General features: G+C 62.5%; 1 protein-coding gene across 17 annotated transcripts; it reads right to left on the bottom strand.

Annotated features, from left to right (window-relative positions):
- Positions 1-3,690: 3,690 nt before the first annotated feature.
- On the bottom strand, positions 3,691-17,435 carry TPM2 (tropomyosin 2). Of its 17 annotated transcripts, none has more exons than XM_059833792.1 (9): positions 17,286-17,435; positions 16,349-16,549; positions 9,857-9,990; positions 8,678-8,795; positions 8,494-8,564; positions 7,650-7,725; positions 7,456-7,518; positions 7,058-7,127; positions 3,691-3,997 (listed from the first exon to the last, which is right to left on the bottom strand). In XM_059833792.1, exons 1-9 carry the CDS (start codon positions 17,403-17,405, stop codon positions 3,915-3,917), a joined length of 936 nt encoding a protein of 311 aa, XP_059689775.1. In that variant the 5' UTR covers positions 17,406-17,435; the 3' UTR covers positions 3,691-3,914. The 17 variants fall into 17 exon arrangements, with proteins under 17 accessions (XP_059689775.1, XP_059689777.1, XP_059689779.1 ...); XM_059833794.1 differs by lacking the exon at positions 7,650-7,725 and adding an exon at positions 8,170-8,245 and having other exon boundaries at positions 16,349-16,474; positions 17,292-17,435; XM_059833796.1 differs by having other exon boundaries at positions 16,349-16,474; positions 17,292-17,435.
- Positions 17,436-17,637: the final 202 nt, after the last annotated feature.

Here is a 17,637-nt window from a genome sequence, read left to right as displayed (position 1 = left end):
CGGGGGCGGGATGAGGGCCTGTCATGGCGGGGCGCGGCTGGCAGCGGGGGGTCGGGTCTCGCACCGGGGGGGAGCGGGGCCTGTCGCGGGCGGAGGCACGGCCTGCACTGAGGGGACACGGCCTGAACCCCGGGGCTTGGGCCTGTCAGGGGGTGGGCCCTGGGCCTGTGATGGCGGGGCATGGCCTGCGCTGGGGGGCTCAGGCGTGTCACGGGGGGACCTGTGCCGTGGCTGGGGGCGCAGCCAGCACTGGGGGGGACATGGCTTGCACCGGCGGGCGGGAGGCCACAGCCTGTCGCCGGGGGTAACTTGGTCCTGTCACGGGTGGGTGCGGCCTGCACCAGGCGGACGCAGCGCGCACAGGATGGGATCTGGTCGTGTCATGGAAGGACACAGCCTGTACCTTGGGGACACAGCCTGTACCCTGGGGACACAGCCTGCTCCCAGGCGAGTCTGGCCTTGTCACCACAGCCCTCACAGGGGCCACCCAGGGAGGGGGGCCCTGCGCTGTGCCCCAGGACCTGGGCCAGCCAAGGGTGCCAGGGGTTGGGTGAGGCGTGCTGACTGTCCCCAAGGGTCTCTAGCTGCCTGTCACCCTGCCATAGGCCTGCCTTGCTGCAGGGGGGCTCTGGCACTGCTCTCAGACCCCCTGCAGCCCTGGAGCGTGTGGGGCAGGGGCCACAAGCTTCTCCTGCGCTGCCTGTTCCACATTCACAGCTCAGGCGGCACTGCCCTGATACGGGGTGCGGTACCGAGTGCTGCATATGGGACGTACATAACTTGTACAGAAATGAGACAGTGCCATGTGGTTATGGCTGTCTGCGTTTTCCTCCAGCTGTCTTGTCTTCTGCTGGGATCAACAAATCGGTAATGCTCATTTGGAGACTGGGAGCTTTGTGCCGTATTTGGCTTTAGGCGGCCTGACCTTTTCTGAAATTACCCAGAGCCCTGCAAAACCCACACAGCTCAGCAACACAGCTCTTCCCGCCCTCACCCAAATGTCTCGGGCTGTAAATGCAGGGAGGGACTGGGGAGTGGCGGTGGTCTGTGTCTGGCTCTGCACGGCTCAACATGTCTCATCAAAATGTCTCTGTGATGCATTTTGTGTGGTCCTTCGCCTCCAGTGCATAGTTCAAGGGTATTGAACAGGAAGGATTCGGGGATGAGATGAGGCACCAGAGCAATGAGAAAACTGGAGAAGAGAGCAGAGGTGAGAGGCTACCGGAAGTTAATGTGGTGGTTTATCAATGGGGTGGCAGCCCACGCCAGGGCTGAAAGCTCTTCGGGAGATCTTCGGTCTGTCAGGCCAAGATCAACAAATCCAAAGGTTGAAATTCAACGGGAGAGGTGCAGGGGGAGGGAGGGAGGAGGGGACGGGCACTGCAGTCTTCAGTGTAGGTCTGAGTGATGCATGTGGGGAGACATGCCTCCAGGTCAAGCTCCCTTGCCAGCAACTCCACGGTGCCTCAGCCTCCCAGAGCTTCCCCCAGCCTGCATCTTTCTGCAGAGCAGTGGGGGGAAGGAGATGGGTAGGAGAATGGAGAAAATGCAAAGCTTTGCTGAACCATGAAAGATAGGCCCAAGTCTTTGGGGCAGAGCATCATCTGGGAACAGCAGCCAGGATCTCACTGCCAAAGGAAAAAAAAAAAGGCCCTTGCAGCGGGGTGTAAACGGTTAAGTTAAACGGACTGGTCCAAACCAGGAGGCAGCAGCAGCTAAGGGGAAAAACACTGGGTGTGAAAGGGCTCTTTGTCCCAGCAGGAAGGCAAAGGGCGCCCAGAGTCTGGGCGCTGGGGACGCACCCTGATAGGAGCGCAGGGCAGGCTTGTTTGCAGTGCAGGGTGCAGGCTCCCAGAGAAGAGGTGGTTTTACACTCTCGTTCCTTTCGCAGCCTGACAAGCCCCAACCTGGAAGCTGCTTTGACCAAACAACTGGATCGCTCAGCTGATGTGCAGCAGAAAAGCAAGGCGGACCCAAGGAGGAGCTCCAGCCCTTGCACAGGGCCAGCTCGGCAGGGCAGGATAGCCCTGCACCGTCCTTCCCTCCAGCACATCCAGGGCAGAAGGCTGCGGCTCATGGTGGGTCTTGCACCCTGGGAGGACAACCAGAAAATGAGCACCCCATGCAAGGAGAGCCCTTTTCCCTGTAGGAGAAACTCTCAGAGCCACAAACCAGAGGTGTCGGGCCAGGGGGAGGGCAGGAGGCCAGCAGCACCTGGGCAGGAAAGAGAAGCAATCTCACCACCCTCCTTTCCTGAGCTGCAAGGCAGAGCAAATAAAGGAAAGCAGATAACGAAAGCTACGCCTGCTGGCCGATCGCTAGGGCGATGGCCCAGCTCAGCAAGGGGTCAGCCTGAATTATGTTTTCCTGGCAGCATGAGACTGTGCTTTTAAAGTGATATCCGCCAGGTAGCGTGGGACAACAGGGCTCAGTGCACATCACGGAGAGGCCCGAAGCAGAGGGCAGGACGAGATCATGACTTTGGGCATCCCCAGGGAATCCAGCCCGTTTTGGTGACAGCAATGCGGCATGTCCTGCTGCTCTTCTCTTTGTGTTGGAGAAAATACAGCAAACCAGGAGGAAACTTCCTGAATGCTTTGGGAAGTGGTTGCCTACTGCATTAATATTTGCTAGTTTATACAGCTGTCTCTCAGGCAGGCATTCAGCGACTGCTAATAGAAAATGGAGCTGGTACACAGGGTAAGCAGCTAACCACAGACCTGGAGAAGACCCTGATAACTGATAATGTGTGCATGCATGGCCACACGCTTGTATGCATGCTCAGATGGCATCATGAACATGAACCATGAAGCAGACTCCATGGAGAGGTCAAAGACCTTGTGACTTCCCTGGGTAGGTAGCGTTGGCTGTGGAAGGAGACACACCACTGACATATGTCTATCACTGTGCACTTGAAGAGGATGGTCAGTTTGGACTGAGCTTGTGTATTGGGTTTGCATGGCAAGGTTTTGGTAGCGGTTTGGGCTACAGGAGTGGCTTCTGTGAGAAGCTGCTAGAAGCTTCCCCTATGTCCGATAAAGCCACTGCCAGCTGGCTCCAAGACAGATCCGCTGCTGGCCAAGGACGAGCCCATCAGTGGCAGTGGTAGTGCCTCCATGGTAACATATTTAAGAAGGGGGAAAATCTGCTGTGCAACAGCAGCCGGAAGAGAGGAGTGAGAATATGTGAGAGAAACAACCCTGCAGACCCCAAGGTCAGTGAAGAAGGAGGGGGAGGAGGTGCTTCAGGCACCGGAGCAGAGATTCCCCTGAGCCCATGGTGAAGACCATGGTGAGGCAGGCTGTCCCCCCACAGCCCATGGAGGTCTACAGTGGAGCAGGTATCTCAATCCATGAGCCTTTCATTGTATTTTCTCCCTCTGTCCAGTTGAGGAGGGGGAGTGATGGAGCAGTGGTGGGCACCTGGTGTCCAGGAAGGGTCAACCCACCACAGCTTGAGACATGGAGGTTTCCTGTGCATCCCAAGGAAGTGATGGAGATGAGGGAATGCAGCCCAAACCGCGTGCATTATTGCTCCCAGCCCCCCACGGCTGCAGAGGACATCCTTACGACAGCCATGCCCACCCTGGACCCAAGCCCCTGCAGAGCCTGCTTGTGTGAACTGGGCAGGGAGACCCCCACCAGGCCTCCCAGAGCCTGCATCCACCCACAAGGACCAAGCACACCCATCCACCTTGTCAAACTGCTTTAATATTTGGACACGAAGACAGGACAGAGCCAGTCAGGCTGTGCACAGACAAGACGCCCCTGAGCCACAGCATAAGGCTGCAGGGCTTCCCTTCTCAATGGATGTGTGGATTTGGCCAAGACGCAGTTCAGCTGATGACATCCTGAGCGTGCCAGTGGGGTGCACGTGTGGGGCAGGGAAGAGGGACGGGGGCTCCCCAGGGCAGCTCAGAGGTTGTTCAGCTCCAACAAGGTCTGGTCCAGGACCTGGTGGATGCCCACGTTCTCCTCTTTGGCACTGGCCAGACTCTCTGTGAATACAAGGGACACCCAGCCACGCACACAGACACAGCCCAAGCGTACCCAGGTGCACCCGGACCCACGCACACCACACCAAGCACAGACATACGCACACAGATGGACATTTCAGTACGGTGACAGCCTCCAGCTGAGCGGGGCATCCCTGCAGAGCAGAGTCCAGCCCCGCTGCCAGCAGGGATGAGCCCAGCCACTCCGGGACCTGCCAGGGCAGCCAGGCCAGTCACTGGGGTCAGGCGGTCCCCACTCTTCATCGCTTCCACCCTCCCATGGTGTCACCAGGCCCTCCGCAGCGCAGGTACCACTGGTGGATACCGTTCCTTAGCCAGCCACCAGCACGTCCTGCCCGGGGCATCACCCCCGGCTGGCTGTGGGCACAAGCACAAACACTTGGCCAGCGAAAGCGGAGAGACAGCGCCTGCTGCGTGACCCAGTGGTGCTCCGTGAAGAAAAGGAGTGAGACAACAGCCCAGGAAGGTTGGCAGAGAGCGACAGCAGAGAGACAAGGAGCAGAGCTAACGAGGCTGCAGCTACAAGCTCTGCCAGGCAGCCCGCTGACGAGGCAGCCTCCTCCAGCGCTCGCTTCCAAATGGCATCCTCCTTCCTTCTAGAGACAGGGATGGGACAAGAGCTCTACCCACCCAGCCCCATCTCCCAGCACTCCCTGCTGAGGTCTTTCCTGTCCCCTGCCCCAGGTTTGGGGCAGCAGGTGCTTCCAGGTCCCCAGCTCCTACCCCAGCCCTCCCAGCAGCCTGCAGGGACCCCACTCCAAGGGGATCCTCCCTGCACATTTTGGGGTGACCAGAGTGAGGAGGAAGAGGCTGGCTGCTGAATCCTGGGACAAGGGGAGGAATGCAGCAATACAAACCACTGCATCCCTCCCCGGCAGTGCCAGGCTGATGCCAGGGGACAGCCATCACCGCATGGGCATCCCAGGACATCACAAAACCCCTCCTTCCTCTCCCAAGAAAAACTCATCAGCTCCAGAGGGTCTCCCTGTCCCCTCCAAGCAGGGCGGTTACCCTCGGGGGGATAAGCCAAGGCTCCACACCCCACCTAGCCCCAGCGAGGAGCAGGCAGGGGCTCCCAGCCCCAAGCCAGCCTGGCTTAAACGCAGCAGGGAGGCTGTGCTGGGGCCGGGAACTCTGGGCAGCTCAGTTGTTAAGTTCGGTAAGGATGACCCGCAGCTCGTTAGTGAGAACACGGTTTTTCTCGGCCTCCTGCCGGGAGCGCTCTAGAGAAAAAGGAGACGTCAGCGCAGCAGAGGGAAGAGAGAGAGAAAGGTAAGTTAGTGAAAAGAGACAGCATTCCCCAAAGCCCTTGCTGGAAATTCTGCAGCTGCCCAGCCAGCAGCGGGGATGAGCTGGGCTGGCAGGAGGAGGCAGGCAGTCCTGGGGCAGGATTGGGGATATGGGTCCATCAGTTTGGGAACTGGGTTGTGGGGCAGGGCAGGATGCTGAGGAAGGAGGACGAAGAGGATCAGGCACCTGTTTAGGGATCGCTGCTGAAGGGTAGGATCAGCCCCTTCATCGAGGGAGGGTGATGCAGGAGAGATGCCAGGGTTGAGACTGCTGCTTGGCAATGGCTGGGAGTGGAGACAGGGAATGGGCAGGACCAGTTCTAACCCTGCTATTGCAGGCCAAAAGAGGCATGGAGAAGATGGCACGAGATGAGGAAAGCTGTGTATGAGAGCTGGTGGGGTGGTGGAGGTCATCCCCCAGGCCGAGGCACAAAGTGCCCCGTCCTGCTCAGCCTGGCAGCGCGGGAGCTGCTCGGGGCTCAGCCACGGCCGTCCCGAGGGTCCCACAGCTGCAAGCTGCCTGCAACCACCTCCTACCACCCAGCTGCCAGCACCCGCGTGAGACAGGCAGGAGATGAGGGACAGAGGAGCATGAAGAAAACAAAGGAGAAACCAAGGAAAGAAAACACTTTATTGAGACCAACTCAGTAACCCAGAGCGACAGAACATAAAAGAAAAGTCATGAAATGCAAACGGAAGAGCGATGTGCAAAGGACAGAGGGAGGCACGGGCAAGGGAGGAGCCGGGGGCCTGGGGGCTGCCTGCCTGCCGGGGAAAGGGCTGCCTGCACAGCCGGACCCAACCCTCCACCCCTCGAGCCTGAGCTTTGGCAGTGGAGGTGCCGCTTCCCCTGTGCGGGTCCTCCCCACCCTGGGCCCAGCAAGCAGCACCGGGGGCCTTTGCTGGGGTGGGATGTGGGGGGCAGGTGACCCCCCGGCCCCAGAGCTGCAGGGTCCCCAGTGCTTGTGCTGCTGGGCAGCTGAGGAGGGAGCTGCTGGAGCTAAAGGCTCCTGGGCACAGCCCTGTTCCCCTCTGGGCAATGCTGGGGCACGGACCTACAACCCCATGGGCAGTGTGCGGGGGTCCCAAGGGCTGCTCCCCTGCCCTGCCAAACACCCCTATGCACCTACACCTCGTCTCCCCACAAAGAGGGGTATTGCAGGAACACCCCGGGCTGGCTCCTGTCCCAAAGGAGCCAACAGACAGGCACGGGCTAGGAAGGACAGAGTCGGAGAGAGCGGGCAGGGAGAGTGGTGGGACGGCCGGGCAGGCAAGTGGCCGAGCTGGGGAGGGGAGAGGCAGGCGGGGGGGTGCAGTGCTAGTGCCCAGCGGGAGGCTCAGAGGGAGGTGATGTCGTTAAGGGCATTGTCCAGCTCCTCACTGATGGCTTTGTACTTCATCTTCTGCGCATACACTTCATCTGCAGGCGAGGGGCAGGCGGGGGGCAGACGGTGGAGCAGGGCGGGGAGCAGGCAGCAGAGAGAGAGAGAGTGGCTGTGAGCAGGGGGCTGAGGGCGGTGGGAGCGTGCGGGCACAGGTGGTGTGGATGCGGCCCTATTCCCCACCCGAGGGCAGAGCCCAGACCCCAGCAGCTCTGCGCTCCCACGCCAGACACCACGGCATCCAGCCTCCCCGCTCGCGGGACCCCTGCCCACCCCCTCACGCTGGCCAAGCCCTGTTCAGCCCTGCTGGGGGCACATCCCAGCAAGCGCTCCCTGGGAAAGAGGGACACAGGCTGGCAGGGACATTTTACCTTCTAGATCATCGATGGTTTTCTCCAGCTTCGCCACAGACCTCTCTGCAAACTCCGCTCGGGTCTCAGCCTGCGGAAGAGTAGCGGGGAGAGGGTGAGCAGCAGGCATGACCGGGACGGTGCAGGCTACACCGCACCGCAAATCTGCCCCATCTGCACCTCCTGTACCACCCCCACAAGCCCTCCCCTGGGAAAGGCAAGGGACAAGGGCCTCGTGGACCCCCACACCCTAAACCAGAGCAGACTGATGCCCCCCATGGGGGCATCCCAAACCCAGGCGCCCTGCCACGCTGCAGTTTTGGGAAGGGCGATTGGACACGGGCACAATGGGGTCAAAACCCACACGGGATGGCAAACTCATGCCTGCACCAATGCAGTGCTGGCCTGGCATCCCTTACCTCCTTCAGTTTTTCCCCTAGGAGCTTGATTTCCTCCTCATACTTGTCCTCCTTGGTGGAATACTGCAGAGACAGAGACGGGTGCCCATGAGCCCCATGGGACACCTCCAGCCGTCCTTCACCCCAGCAGGAGACCCCAGCATCCCCAGACCCCACACACTCTGCCCAGCCCCAGCAGCCCCACCAGGTCCTACCTTGTCAGCCTGGGCCTCCAGGGACTTCAAGTTGTTGGTGACAATTTTCAGCTCCTCCTCTAGGTCACCACATTTACTACATCCCAAGCAGGAGGGGGAGCAGGGCCGAGGGGCGGGTGGAGGAGAGAGGAGGGAGCAGAAAGAGCGGGTGCGGGGAAGGAGGAAAGAAAGAGAGAGAACAAGTTGAGAGAGGAGAAAACTCAGTGCAGGTGGAGAAGGAGCAGAGCTGCTGCGAGCAGGAGCTGCTGGGACACATCCGTTCATCCGTTCCTCGTGCCTCCTTGCACGGATGCCCCGTGCATCACCGCCGGCTGGGCTCTTGCCAGCCCCGCCGAGAAGGAGAGCAGGCACAGAGGGATGGAGGAGCGTGCTCAGCCTGCGCCCACCGGAGAGGAAGGCGAGGGGAGGTTGGTGGTGGAGGCAGCGGTGCAGAGAGGAGAGAGGTGGCTCGCACGGTTCAAGAGACAGCGACAGAGAGAGGGGGGCTGCTGCGCGTCGCCCTGCGCCCCTGCCCCAGTACCTCTTCCTCTGAGGCAATGAGGGATTTGAGAGTCTGGTCCATGGTCCGCAGCTCTTCTTCCAACTGTCTCACTCGGCTGGGGTGGAAGAGGGGCACCCCGGGGGGGACAGCAGAGAACAGGGTCAAGGATGTGCTGCTGGCGGGCCGGCATCCCCCTCCCCCCAGCCTGCAGGCCCACGGACCACCCCAATGGCAGACCCTGCCGCTCCCAGGGAGGGACATGCCCGTCCCCACAGAGACTTCCCTGTCCCCACGGGCTGCCAGGGACTTGAGGCAAGTGCTGTGTGGGACCCCCGCATGCTGCCCATCAGGAGCCCCGCTCACCTCTCCGCCACCTCTGCCCTCTCCTCTGAGCGTTCCAGCTCTCCCTCAAGGACGACAAGCTTGCGGGCAACCTGTCAATGGCAGTAAGAGGCACGTGTTGGCCCCGTACTTGCCCTGGCTGGGGGCAGAAGGCGGCCCCGGGTGCTGCCAGGGGGGGTCAGGTCTGGGGGAAGGGGGTACGCACCTCCTCGTATTTGCGGTCAGCCTCCTCAGCTATGTGCTTCGCCTCCTTCAGCTGCATTTCCTGGAGCTCCATCTTCTCCTCATCCTTCATGGCCCTGTTTTCGATGACCTTCATGCCTCTGAGGAAAGCCCAAGCCAGAAGACGTTACTGTTGTGGGTACCCTGCATCTCCTGCCTGCCCACAGTACCCTAACCCTGCCACCCTCCAGCTCCAGAGACATGGGACATTGTCTGGGGATGCTGGCACTCGCTGGCCACCCCACGCAGTACGGTCACACCAGCGGTACCTCAAGAATGCTCCTGCGCACAAGTAAAGCAGCGGAGCTGGCCCCAGGGCCATGTTCTAGAGCAAGGAGATGTGGTTACAGTGTCTCTCAGCCAGGCAGGTCCTGAACCCATCATTTGGGGGGAAAAATGTGTGCAGCCCAAGACGAGACAGCCACAACCTCCACAAAAGCAGCCTGACAGGCCAGCAGCCTTTATAAAATGCTAGAAAACATCCTGTGGCAAAGCCTTTTCTCATTGAGGGGTGATGCCCACAAGCAGGGCTTCACCAAACCCCAACAGCAGGGACCCCTGGACTGTTCTCCTCTCGCTTAGATGCTGTTGCTCAAACTGGTCTTTGCCAATGGAAGGAAAAGCTCACGCAACTGCCAGGAATGCAGTGACATGTCCAGGCACTCCCATACAACCTGAGTGCCCTCGTCTGCACAGCTCCTGCCTGGGAAACCTGCTTGCCACAAGGATGGGGCAACACACTTCGCAGGACTGTTTTTTTGAATGAGGCTGGTTCATTCTCAAAAGCTGACCTGTTTTCCCAGGCACAGATGTTCCCTCCTGGGCTGTTGTTCAGCCCTTCAGTGTAGGAGGCTACTCTGGGACAGAAAACAGGCTCCAAGCACCCTCCGGCTTTAGTTACAGCCAGATTTGTATAAATGCCAGATCAAATTTTTCAGGATTTTATGGGTGCCCTGGAAATTTCAAAGCCTTTTTAAGAATGCCTGTATCTGGGGGACTTCTCTGCATTGTGGCTTTGCTCTCTCCCTTCAGGGTCTGCAGGAAAACCAACACAAACCCCATAAGATCACTTCAGAGGGACCCCACTGCAAAACCAAGGGGGCTGCCTTCAATCAGTGATGACCCAACGCCACCCTCGCTGTCCCATCCCTTCCTGTCACACCTCTCGCTCTCATCAGCCGCCTTCTCAGCCTCCTCCAGCTTCTGCAGGGCGGTGGCCAGGCGCTCCTGGGCTCGGTCCAGCTCCTCCTCTACCAGCTGGATACGGCGGTTCAGAGAAGCCACTTCAGCCTCAGCCTGGGGAAGAAGAAACCCCTCAGTCACCCCATGTCTCTTTTATACATATACATACACATATATATACATATATACATATATATATATATATAAAAAAAGCATTTTCAGCAGTTACTTCTGCATTTGCTATCCAGAACACCCCTCGACACCCCTTGGCACTCTGCAACAAGGCAGCGCTCACTGGAAGGGGATGCCTGACCAAGCATCCCCTCACCTTTCTCCATTCCTAGTGCCCTGTTTGATGCTGGCTCCTCCCAGCCATGCAACCCCAGCCCGGCATGTGCAGCCCCTCCACTGCGTCCTCACACCTCCGGCTCCCGCCCCAGAGAGGAGCAAGGTACGTTCGCCAGGGTAGGGTGGCTGGAGCAGCCGTGCCGTCACAGGGATGGTATTTGGGGTTTGCAGAGCAGTGAGTAAAGGGGGAGGAATGCCCCATACAGCTTTGCTCCTGAAAAGGAGATGGGAGCCACTTGTGGATTTCCTGTTTACGGAGGCGGCGGCGGCGGAGCAATCCGGGAGCGTCTCCTGCGGGAACCCCCCCCCCCCCCCCCGGCCCTGTGCAACGGGGCAGCCTGAAGCTGAGCACAGCCCCCCCAGATGATGTACAGCGCAGCGCCGGGGGCAGTGGAGCGAGTCGCCCTCGGCGGGCTGGCGCCTGGCCAGGCTGTGGCTGCCAGGGCCCGCGGGACCGGGGCCCCCTGCTTTCCCAGGCTCCCTGTGCACAGGGCCAGGGCCGGCCTGGAGCGGTGGCCCTGGCCCCCCGCCAGCCCCTAGATGCCTGGCCTCATGCTCTTTCCATTTGGTAACGGCCCCCTTCTCCATTGCCACTGCCGGGAAACGCTGCCTCAGCAGCTCCCAGCCCCAATACCTACTGGGGGGGCCGCAGGGAAGACAAACTCTGTGTGCAAAGGGACAGGCGGCGATGAGACCTTACTGTGGTGAGCAACCCCATGCACCAAGATGCAGGGAGGCATACACCAACCCAAGGGATAATGTCTCCTGCTTATTCACAGGCTGGAGCAGGCCTGGCTGGCTGCAGCGCCCAGCCCTGTCTGGCCTTGTGCTCCGTCGCCGGGAATGCCCTGGGGGACGTCGGCCAAGAAGGGGGTCTGTGGGAGCAGTGAGCGGCTGTCACCACGGAGCACTCATGGTCCCCCATGGCGAGTTGGCAGGGTGGGGATGGGCGCAGCCGGCACCTCTCCGAGCGGGGCAGCCCAGCGGCATGCCAGGAGGGCAGCCAGCCCCACAGCTGGCACAACAGCCGCTGCCTCCGCCCCATCAACACCCTTTTCTGGACTCACCGAGAGCTCGTCCCGAGCCAGACCGCCCAACGGGGAGCGGGGACTGGCCCCCGCGGGGTGATGCTCTGCCTGCGGCATCTGCCTCACCTCATCGAGAGCTTTTTTCCCAGGGAATCACCCCCAAAGTGGGTCAGAGCTGCCTGGATGGACACTTGGGAACATGAGCTCTCTGGCAGCTCCCAGTGACTGGGGAACCCGATCTGCGGCTGCAGGAAAGGGCCATTTCCTCCACACACAGCCCGAGTGACAACAACCCGGGTACCGCGCCCAGCTCTGCCGCTCCTGATATGGTGGGGATGTTAAAGGAGCAGGCATAGGAAAAAGAAAGAAAAAAACCCAGCCCCAACAACAATAAAAAGGCCAAACCAGGAACGAGCTGCAGCTTGGAAATGCCAGAGTGGAAATTTTGGAAATTTCGGCCTGCGGCAGCGCGAAGGGGTGCCTTGTCCCCGCGAAGGGACACGCTGCAGAGCTAAAGGCTCCGCGACCGCCGCGGCCCGGACCGCAGGGCCCGCTGGAAGCCGGAGAGGAGCCTGGGCGTGGGATTTCCAGCCGTGCCTACCGCCGGTCTCCAAGGGAGGGGATCCTTCCCCAGGATCTGCCCGGCCCCAAGCGGAGCCAAGGCAGGGCTGGCCGCTGACCGCCCCCCGTGCCCCGCCAGCCGGGGAAGCCCCGGGGAGCCCCGCCGCACGGAGCATCCCTCGCAAGACCCACGGAGGAAGCCGCTGGAGGAGGCAGCCCGGCGGCGGGGAGGCTGCCCGCTCCGCCCCGGGGGCTACCGGGGAGGGGGACGGGGGGATGGCCGGGGGCAGCCCGCGGGGAAGGATGCCGACGGCGGGGCCGGGGCCGGTGGGGCATCCCCGGGACGCCCGCCGGCCCGCCGCGCCGTGCCCGCCACCCCCGTCGGCCCTTACCCGCTCCCGGGCCTGCCGCTCGGCATCGGCCTCCCGCTGCAGGTGCTCGGCGCGCTCCTCGGCCTCGTCGGCCACCTGCTGCAGGCTCTGGATCTTCTTCTTGACGGCGTCGATGGAGTTGATGCCGGCCATGGCGGGGGGCTGCCGGCGGGGAGGCCGCGCCGCGGAGCCCTTTGTGGGATCCGCCCAGCTCGGGCAGGAAGCGCTCCGGCAGCGGCCGCTCCCGCCGCTCGCCCTGCCTCCATCCCTTCCTGCTCCTCCTCCTCCTCCTCCTGCTGACACCGACCGACCTGGGCCGCCGCTCCCCCGGGCAGCGCACACAGACCCCCGGGCAGGGTGCACGGTGCCCACCCCCGGCAGGGGACTGTCCCCACATCAGGAGGGGTACACAGTCCCCCACCCCCCAAATAGGACGTAGGATGCTCCCCTGGGCAGGAAACATGGTCCTCCCCAGGCAGGGGTCACTGTCCCTACCCCCCCCAAGGCAAGAGACACACTGGCTTCTGGGCATGGTACACTGTCCCCAAACCCCGGGCGGGGGGCGGGGGGCCCCCCCAGGCAGATGCACAGTCCCCATTGGCAGGGCGCATGGTACCCCCAGACAGGGCACACAGTGCCCCCCAGGATACGGGACACAGCCCCCCCCCCCCCCCCCCCCCCCCAAGGCAGGGCACATAGTCCCCCCTCCCTGGGCAGGGTGCATGGCGCCCTCCAGGCAGGGGTGCACAGCCCCACCAACATCTCCCAGAGCGATGGAGAAGAGCCCAGGGAGTCCATTTCCCTTGGGAAAAAGGGGCCCAGGGAGTCTGGGAGTTCCAGAGCCTGGCCCCTGTGAGCCCCCATGGGCACAGGAGCTGTGTACCCATGGGTGCTCCCCAAGCTCTGCCCCCCACACCCTCTGCTACAGAGCTGAAGGGGGTCGTGGACTTTTGCCCCATAGGGCCATAGGTAAGTTCATGAGAGGCATGGGGCGGATGGGGCAGAGCTTGCTCCTGGGCCCCCTCCCGGGGTACCTGGGGCCAGAGCCCCGGGCCACAGCCAGGTCCCCAGCGGCCATCCCGCTCAGGCCCTTAGCATCCACTCCCCCAAGTGAGGACCTAGCTGGCAACCCCACAGAGACCCATGGGGCCCACAGAGCCCCCTGCATCCCCCAGCTGCCCTGGGGGTCTCTGCCCTATGGGAGAGGCCAGTCCCCAGCTCCTGGCTCTGCCTCCTGGCCGGGGCACATGCCCTGATCCATAAGGAGGGGCTGGCGCTGGTGGCACTCAATCCTCCCTCAAGGAGCTCTGACAGCCCCCAGGCAGCCCCGGCTGTACTTCACACTGGCCTGCGGGGACATCAATTCCTGGGCTGACCCTGCCGGCTGCCCTCCGCTCTGGGATCGGGAGTCCTGGGGGGACACAGCCGCACCGCCAGCAGAGCCCGGCAGCCCTGTGTCCCCCTGCCAAGCAGCGTCGGAAGAGGCAGTGCTGGGGGTCCACTGGGAGCACACGGCCTTGGGCTTGGCCTCTGCCCCAGCCAGTCCTGCACCGCTTCCAGCCTGATGCCTGGGTGCCAAGAGTGCTCCCAAGCCTGCACACGGGGCTCGGAGCAGAAACATGGGTCCCCGGCAGCAATGGGGCAGGGGTGAGCTGGCTGCAGGCAGGCGGGGGGCAGGTTGGGGGGGACAGCCACCCCGGTCCTGCGGTGGCCAGGCTGGGTGCCTCCGGCTCTGGCCCCACCCAGGGATGCAGTCACTTCCCAGCAGAGCCCTGTTCCCTCCCACCGGCTCGGGGAATCGCCAAATAAGAGCAAAGTCTCGGCCGGGGAGAGCAACCGGGGCGGGAACTTGGGTGATGCTTTTGGGATCATGGCCTGGGAACGGTGGAGTTTCCCTGGGCCCCGCTGGAGTGGCCGGGGAGAGGCCACCGGCTAGGGATGCGGGGAGCTGGAGGGGGCTGCTTTGGCAACAGCCGGTGTCTCGCCAGCACCGTGCCCAGCAGCCCCTGCCCACATCCTGCCCTGGGCACTGCGGGCTGCCCCTCCTGGGGACAAGAGTTGGTGGGGCCACGGTGGCCGGGAAGGGGCCGCCAGCGAGGTGGAGCTGCCGATCAGGGCTCAGGCGCTCCCTGGTCTGTGCCACCACCTTGACTCCCCTCCAAGTGCCCAGGCGGTCGCTTTGCACCCCTTAGTGCAGTCCCAGAGGGCTTTGTGCACTGCCATCCAGTGCCGCAGGCAGGGCAGTGCCAGAGCAGGGGGAGGTTTACTCCTTTAAGGAGTTTGTTGACATGTTTGCCGAGAGCAGGAGCCTGCCTGGATGACTCTGATGGGCCCTGACCTGGCGGAGGGACGCTCTGTGCTCACAGGAGGCAGCCAAGGGGGGCACAGGGATCCCCGGGGAGGTGGCAGGTGGGCTCTGGGGGTCTATCCTGCGCTTCCTTCGCTAGAGCCAGGAGCTGCGCTGCGCCTCGCCCCTGCAAGGAGAAGGTGACACCAGCCCTGGCACTTAGCGCTGTCAGCATGTTCAGTCCCTGGCGCGGGGACCTGGTGTCTCCCAGAGCCCACACACAGCGCAGCCTGTCCAGGCTTCAGCGTGAACCCCGGGGTGGCTGCGCTGGTGATGGGCTCCCAGCCCTTCCCGCAGCACCCACCACAGCCAGCCTGCCCTCCCTGACCCCGCTCCTGCACCATGCCTCCCCCTCCAGCCCTTCCCTGGAGGGGTTGGTGGCTCCCGTCCCCTGTATCTGCTGGAATGGGACTCTCTGTGCCGAATCCAGCAGTCTGGCCGAGCCACTGTGGACTGAGAGCAGGGACACGCACCCTCCCTGCCCAGGACAGCATCGCACAGCCTGCTGCCAGCAGCAAACCCCATGGGCGACGTCTGCCCAGTGCGCCTTCCCGTGAGCCCCATGCTGGGGACGTCCTGTCCACACCTAGCCAGACCCCACACTGAGTTTGCCCTGTCCCGCACCAGCATGGATCCAGTCAGACCAGTATGGACCCCACTACACATGGCAGTCGCCCTACCCAGCTCGATGTGCGTGCCCCACGCCAGGATAAATGTGCCCTTCCAGAGGATTTTCAGTATTTTAACTACTTGGTTCAGTATTTAACTAGATCGGGGCAGGTCCGTAGGGTCAGCAAACAATGCTGGGGAGCCCCACAGCTGCTCCCCAGGGGCTCCGGGGCACCCCAGGGGCTTGTGCTGCTGCTGCTCGTCCTTGTCTGCTCACCCCTGTCCTTGGCGGCCACCTCGGAGATTTGACGCATCTCCCCCATTTAGCTCCATAAACCAGCTGGGATTGAATTTTTTGTTCTCAATCCTAAAAAGCCTGGCTGTGCCCTGCTGGCTGTGCTCCAGCCGGCTCCCCTTTAGCTTCTCCTCCAGTTTCCAGTGTTGGTTTTCATCAAAGAAGGACTGGCTATCAAAAGGAGGATTTATTTATAGGGTGTCAAATACCCTGTGTGGCACCGCAGGTCGTTATACCCCGTTCCTGAGCGGCGGCATGGCCGTACACAGCTGTTCCACCCTTCATCCTGGCCGGGCACAAGCCAATTTCAACACCTTCCTAACATCTCCCCAGCGGGATCCATTTCCCAGGAGGAACATCAGTCACAGCACTAAATAAAACTCTTCCTGGCCTTGCCGTTCCTAGGGTACAGGGTGGCACATTGGACCCCAAAACGACCGAGTCCCCCACACACACTCTGAGCATCCTTACCTACAGCCAGCACTCGGCAGCTGGCCACGGGCAAGAGCTTTTTCCATTTCTCTACTCTTTTTTGCTTTCCTGCCAGAGTTTAGCAAGTGCCACAGAGTTTTTCCTACAAGCATTGTGGAGGCGCATGCCTGGGTACTGGTGACACAGCTCGGGACACTCGTCCCTGTTAGCTTTGGGGATCCAGGCAGGTGGCAGCCCACAAAGCTCCAGGCAGGAGTGGCCACCCGAGCGATGCCTGCTGCAGCTGGCCTGGCCCCTGCACCGCGAGCAGGATCCGTCTGGTCCCTGCCCTGCATCTCAGCCCGGTTCAGTGTCAGCGTCGCAGGAATGGGATCCTGACAGTCTTCCCCACGGACACTTTCCATATAAGGCCCCCCTCTTCCTTCACCCCCCCGAGGTCCGGCGCCCACACAGGGGAGGAGTTGCTGGCATGCCTACGTACGTCTGTAGCTTTCTTCTCCGCCTGCTCCAGCTTCTCCTGGGCCTCCTTTACGGACTCAGAGTACTTCTCCACCTCATCCTCCGTGCCCTTCAGCTTCTTCTGCAGGCCCTGCTGTTCCTCCTCCAGCTGGGGAAGGGACGGAGAGTGGGGGTCAGGGGGGAGGGTGGTCCCCACAAGACTGGGAGGGGGACAGCCATCCTCCTCCCAGGGACACTCGGGCTGGGGGCATAGCAGGAGCACACGGACAGGCTTCCTCTGTCAACTTTGGGGCCACATGTCCTCGGGGAGCCCTTGGTCCCCAGGGCCAGAGCAGCCTCCAGCATCCCTGAGCCTGGTGGGAGTAAGGGGGTGGTGGGCTCCCTCCCTGTGTAGGGGACTGGAGAGGACACAGCTCCAGGGGTCACCGAGAAGGTCCCCATCTCCGTGTGGCTGGGGTGGGAGTAGGCTGTCCCCCAGGGTCTCCCTGGCAGAGGGATAGGGAGGTGGCACTGGGTTGTCCCACCAAGATAAGGCATGTTTGAGGGGCCCAGTGTGGGTGGTCAGGGGCAACAGGGTGGAGTACTGGTCCCTGGGGACACTAACCCGGCGGGGTGAGGTCCTCAGGGATGGGCGCGCAGCAGGGTGACGTCCCCAGGTACAGGCACCCAGCAGGGTGAGGTCCCTGGGGATGGGGACCCAGTGAGGTGAGGTCTCGAGGGCTGGGCACCCCTAGAGCTGGGATCCACAAACTGCATGCCCAGCGGGACAAGGTCCCCAGGGCAGGACGACCCTAGGACAGGGGTCCCCAGGCTGGACACCCCGCATGCAGAGGTCCCCAGGGCTAGGCAGCGGTAGGGCAGATTGTCCCCAGGCTGGACACCCGGCAGGACAGGGTCCCCGGGGCTCGAGACCCTTAAGGCGAGGGTCCCCGGGCAATGCCGGGGGGAATCCCTGGGACACCCACCTGCTTGCAGCGGTCCTCCGCCTGCTTCTTGTCGGCCTCCGCCTGCTCGGCGCGGTCGATGGCGTTCTCCTTGTCCAGTTTCAGCATCTGCATCTTCTTCTTGATGGCCTCCATGGTGGCGGCGGGGCGCGGGGCGGCGGCGGGGCGCGGAGTACCGGGGGCGGCGGGAGCACCGGGGGCGGCGGGAGCACCGGCACTGCGCCCCCCACCCCGCCGCTCCGCCTAAGAGCCGGGGAGGGGCCGCGTCGCGCGGGGGCCGCCCCGGCACCTCCCCCGCCGCCCGCCAGCACCTTTTAGGGACAGGCTCGCCACCGGCCGCCGCACCGAGCGGGACGGGGGGGGCGGC

Source organism: Gavia stellata, chromosome Z, assembly GCF_030936135.1.
Source record: "Gavia stellata isolate bGavSte3 chromosome Z, bGavSte3.hap2, whole genome shotgun sequence".
Taxonomy (NCBI): Eukaryota; Metazoa; Chordata; class Aves; order Gaviiformes; family Gaviidae; genus Gavia; species Gavia stellata.
The sequence above is the reverse complement of the archived record's forward strand: the minus strand, read 5'-3'. Positions and strand labels throughout refer to the sequence as shown.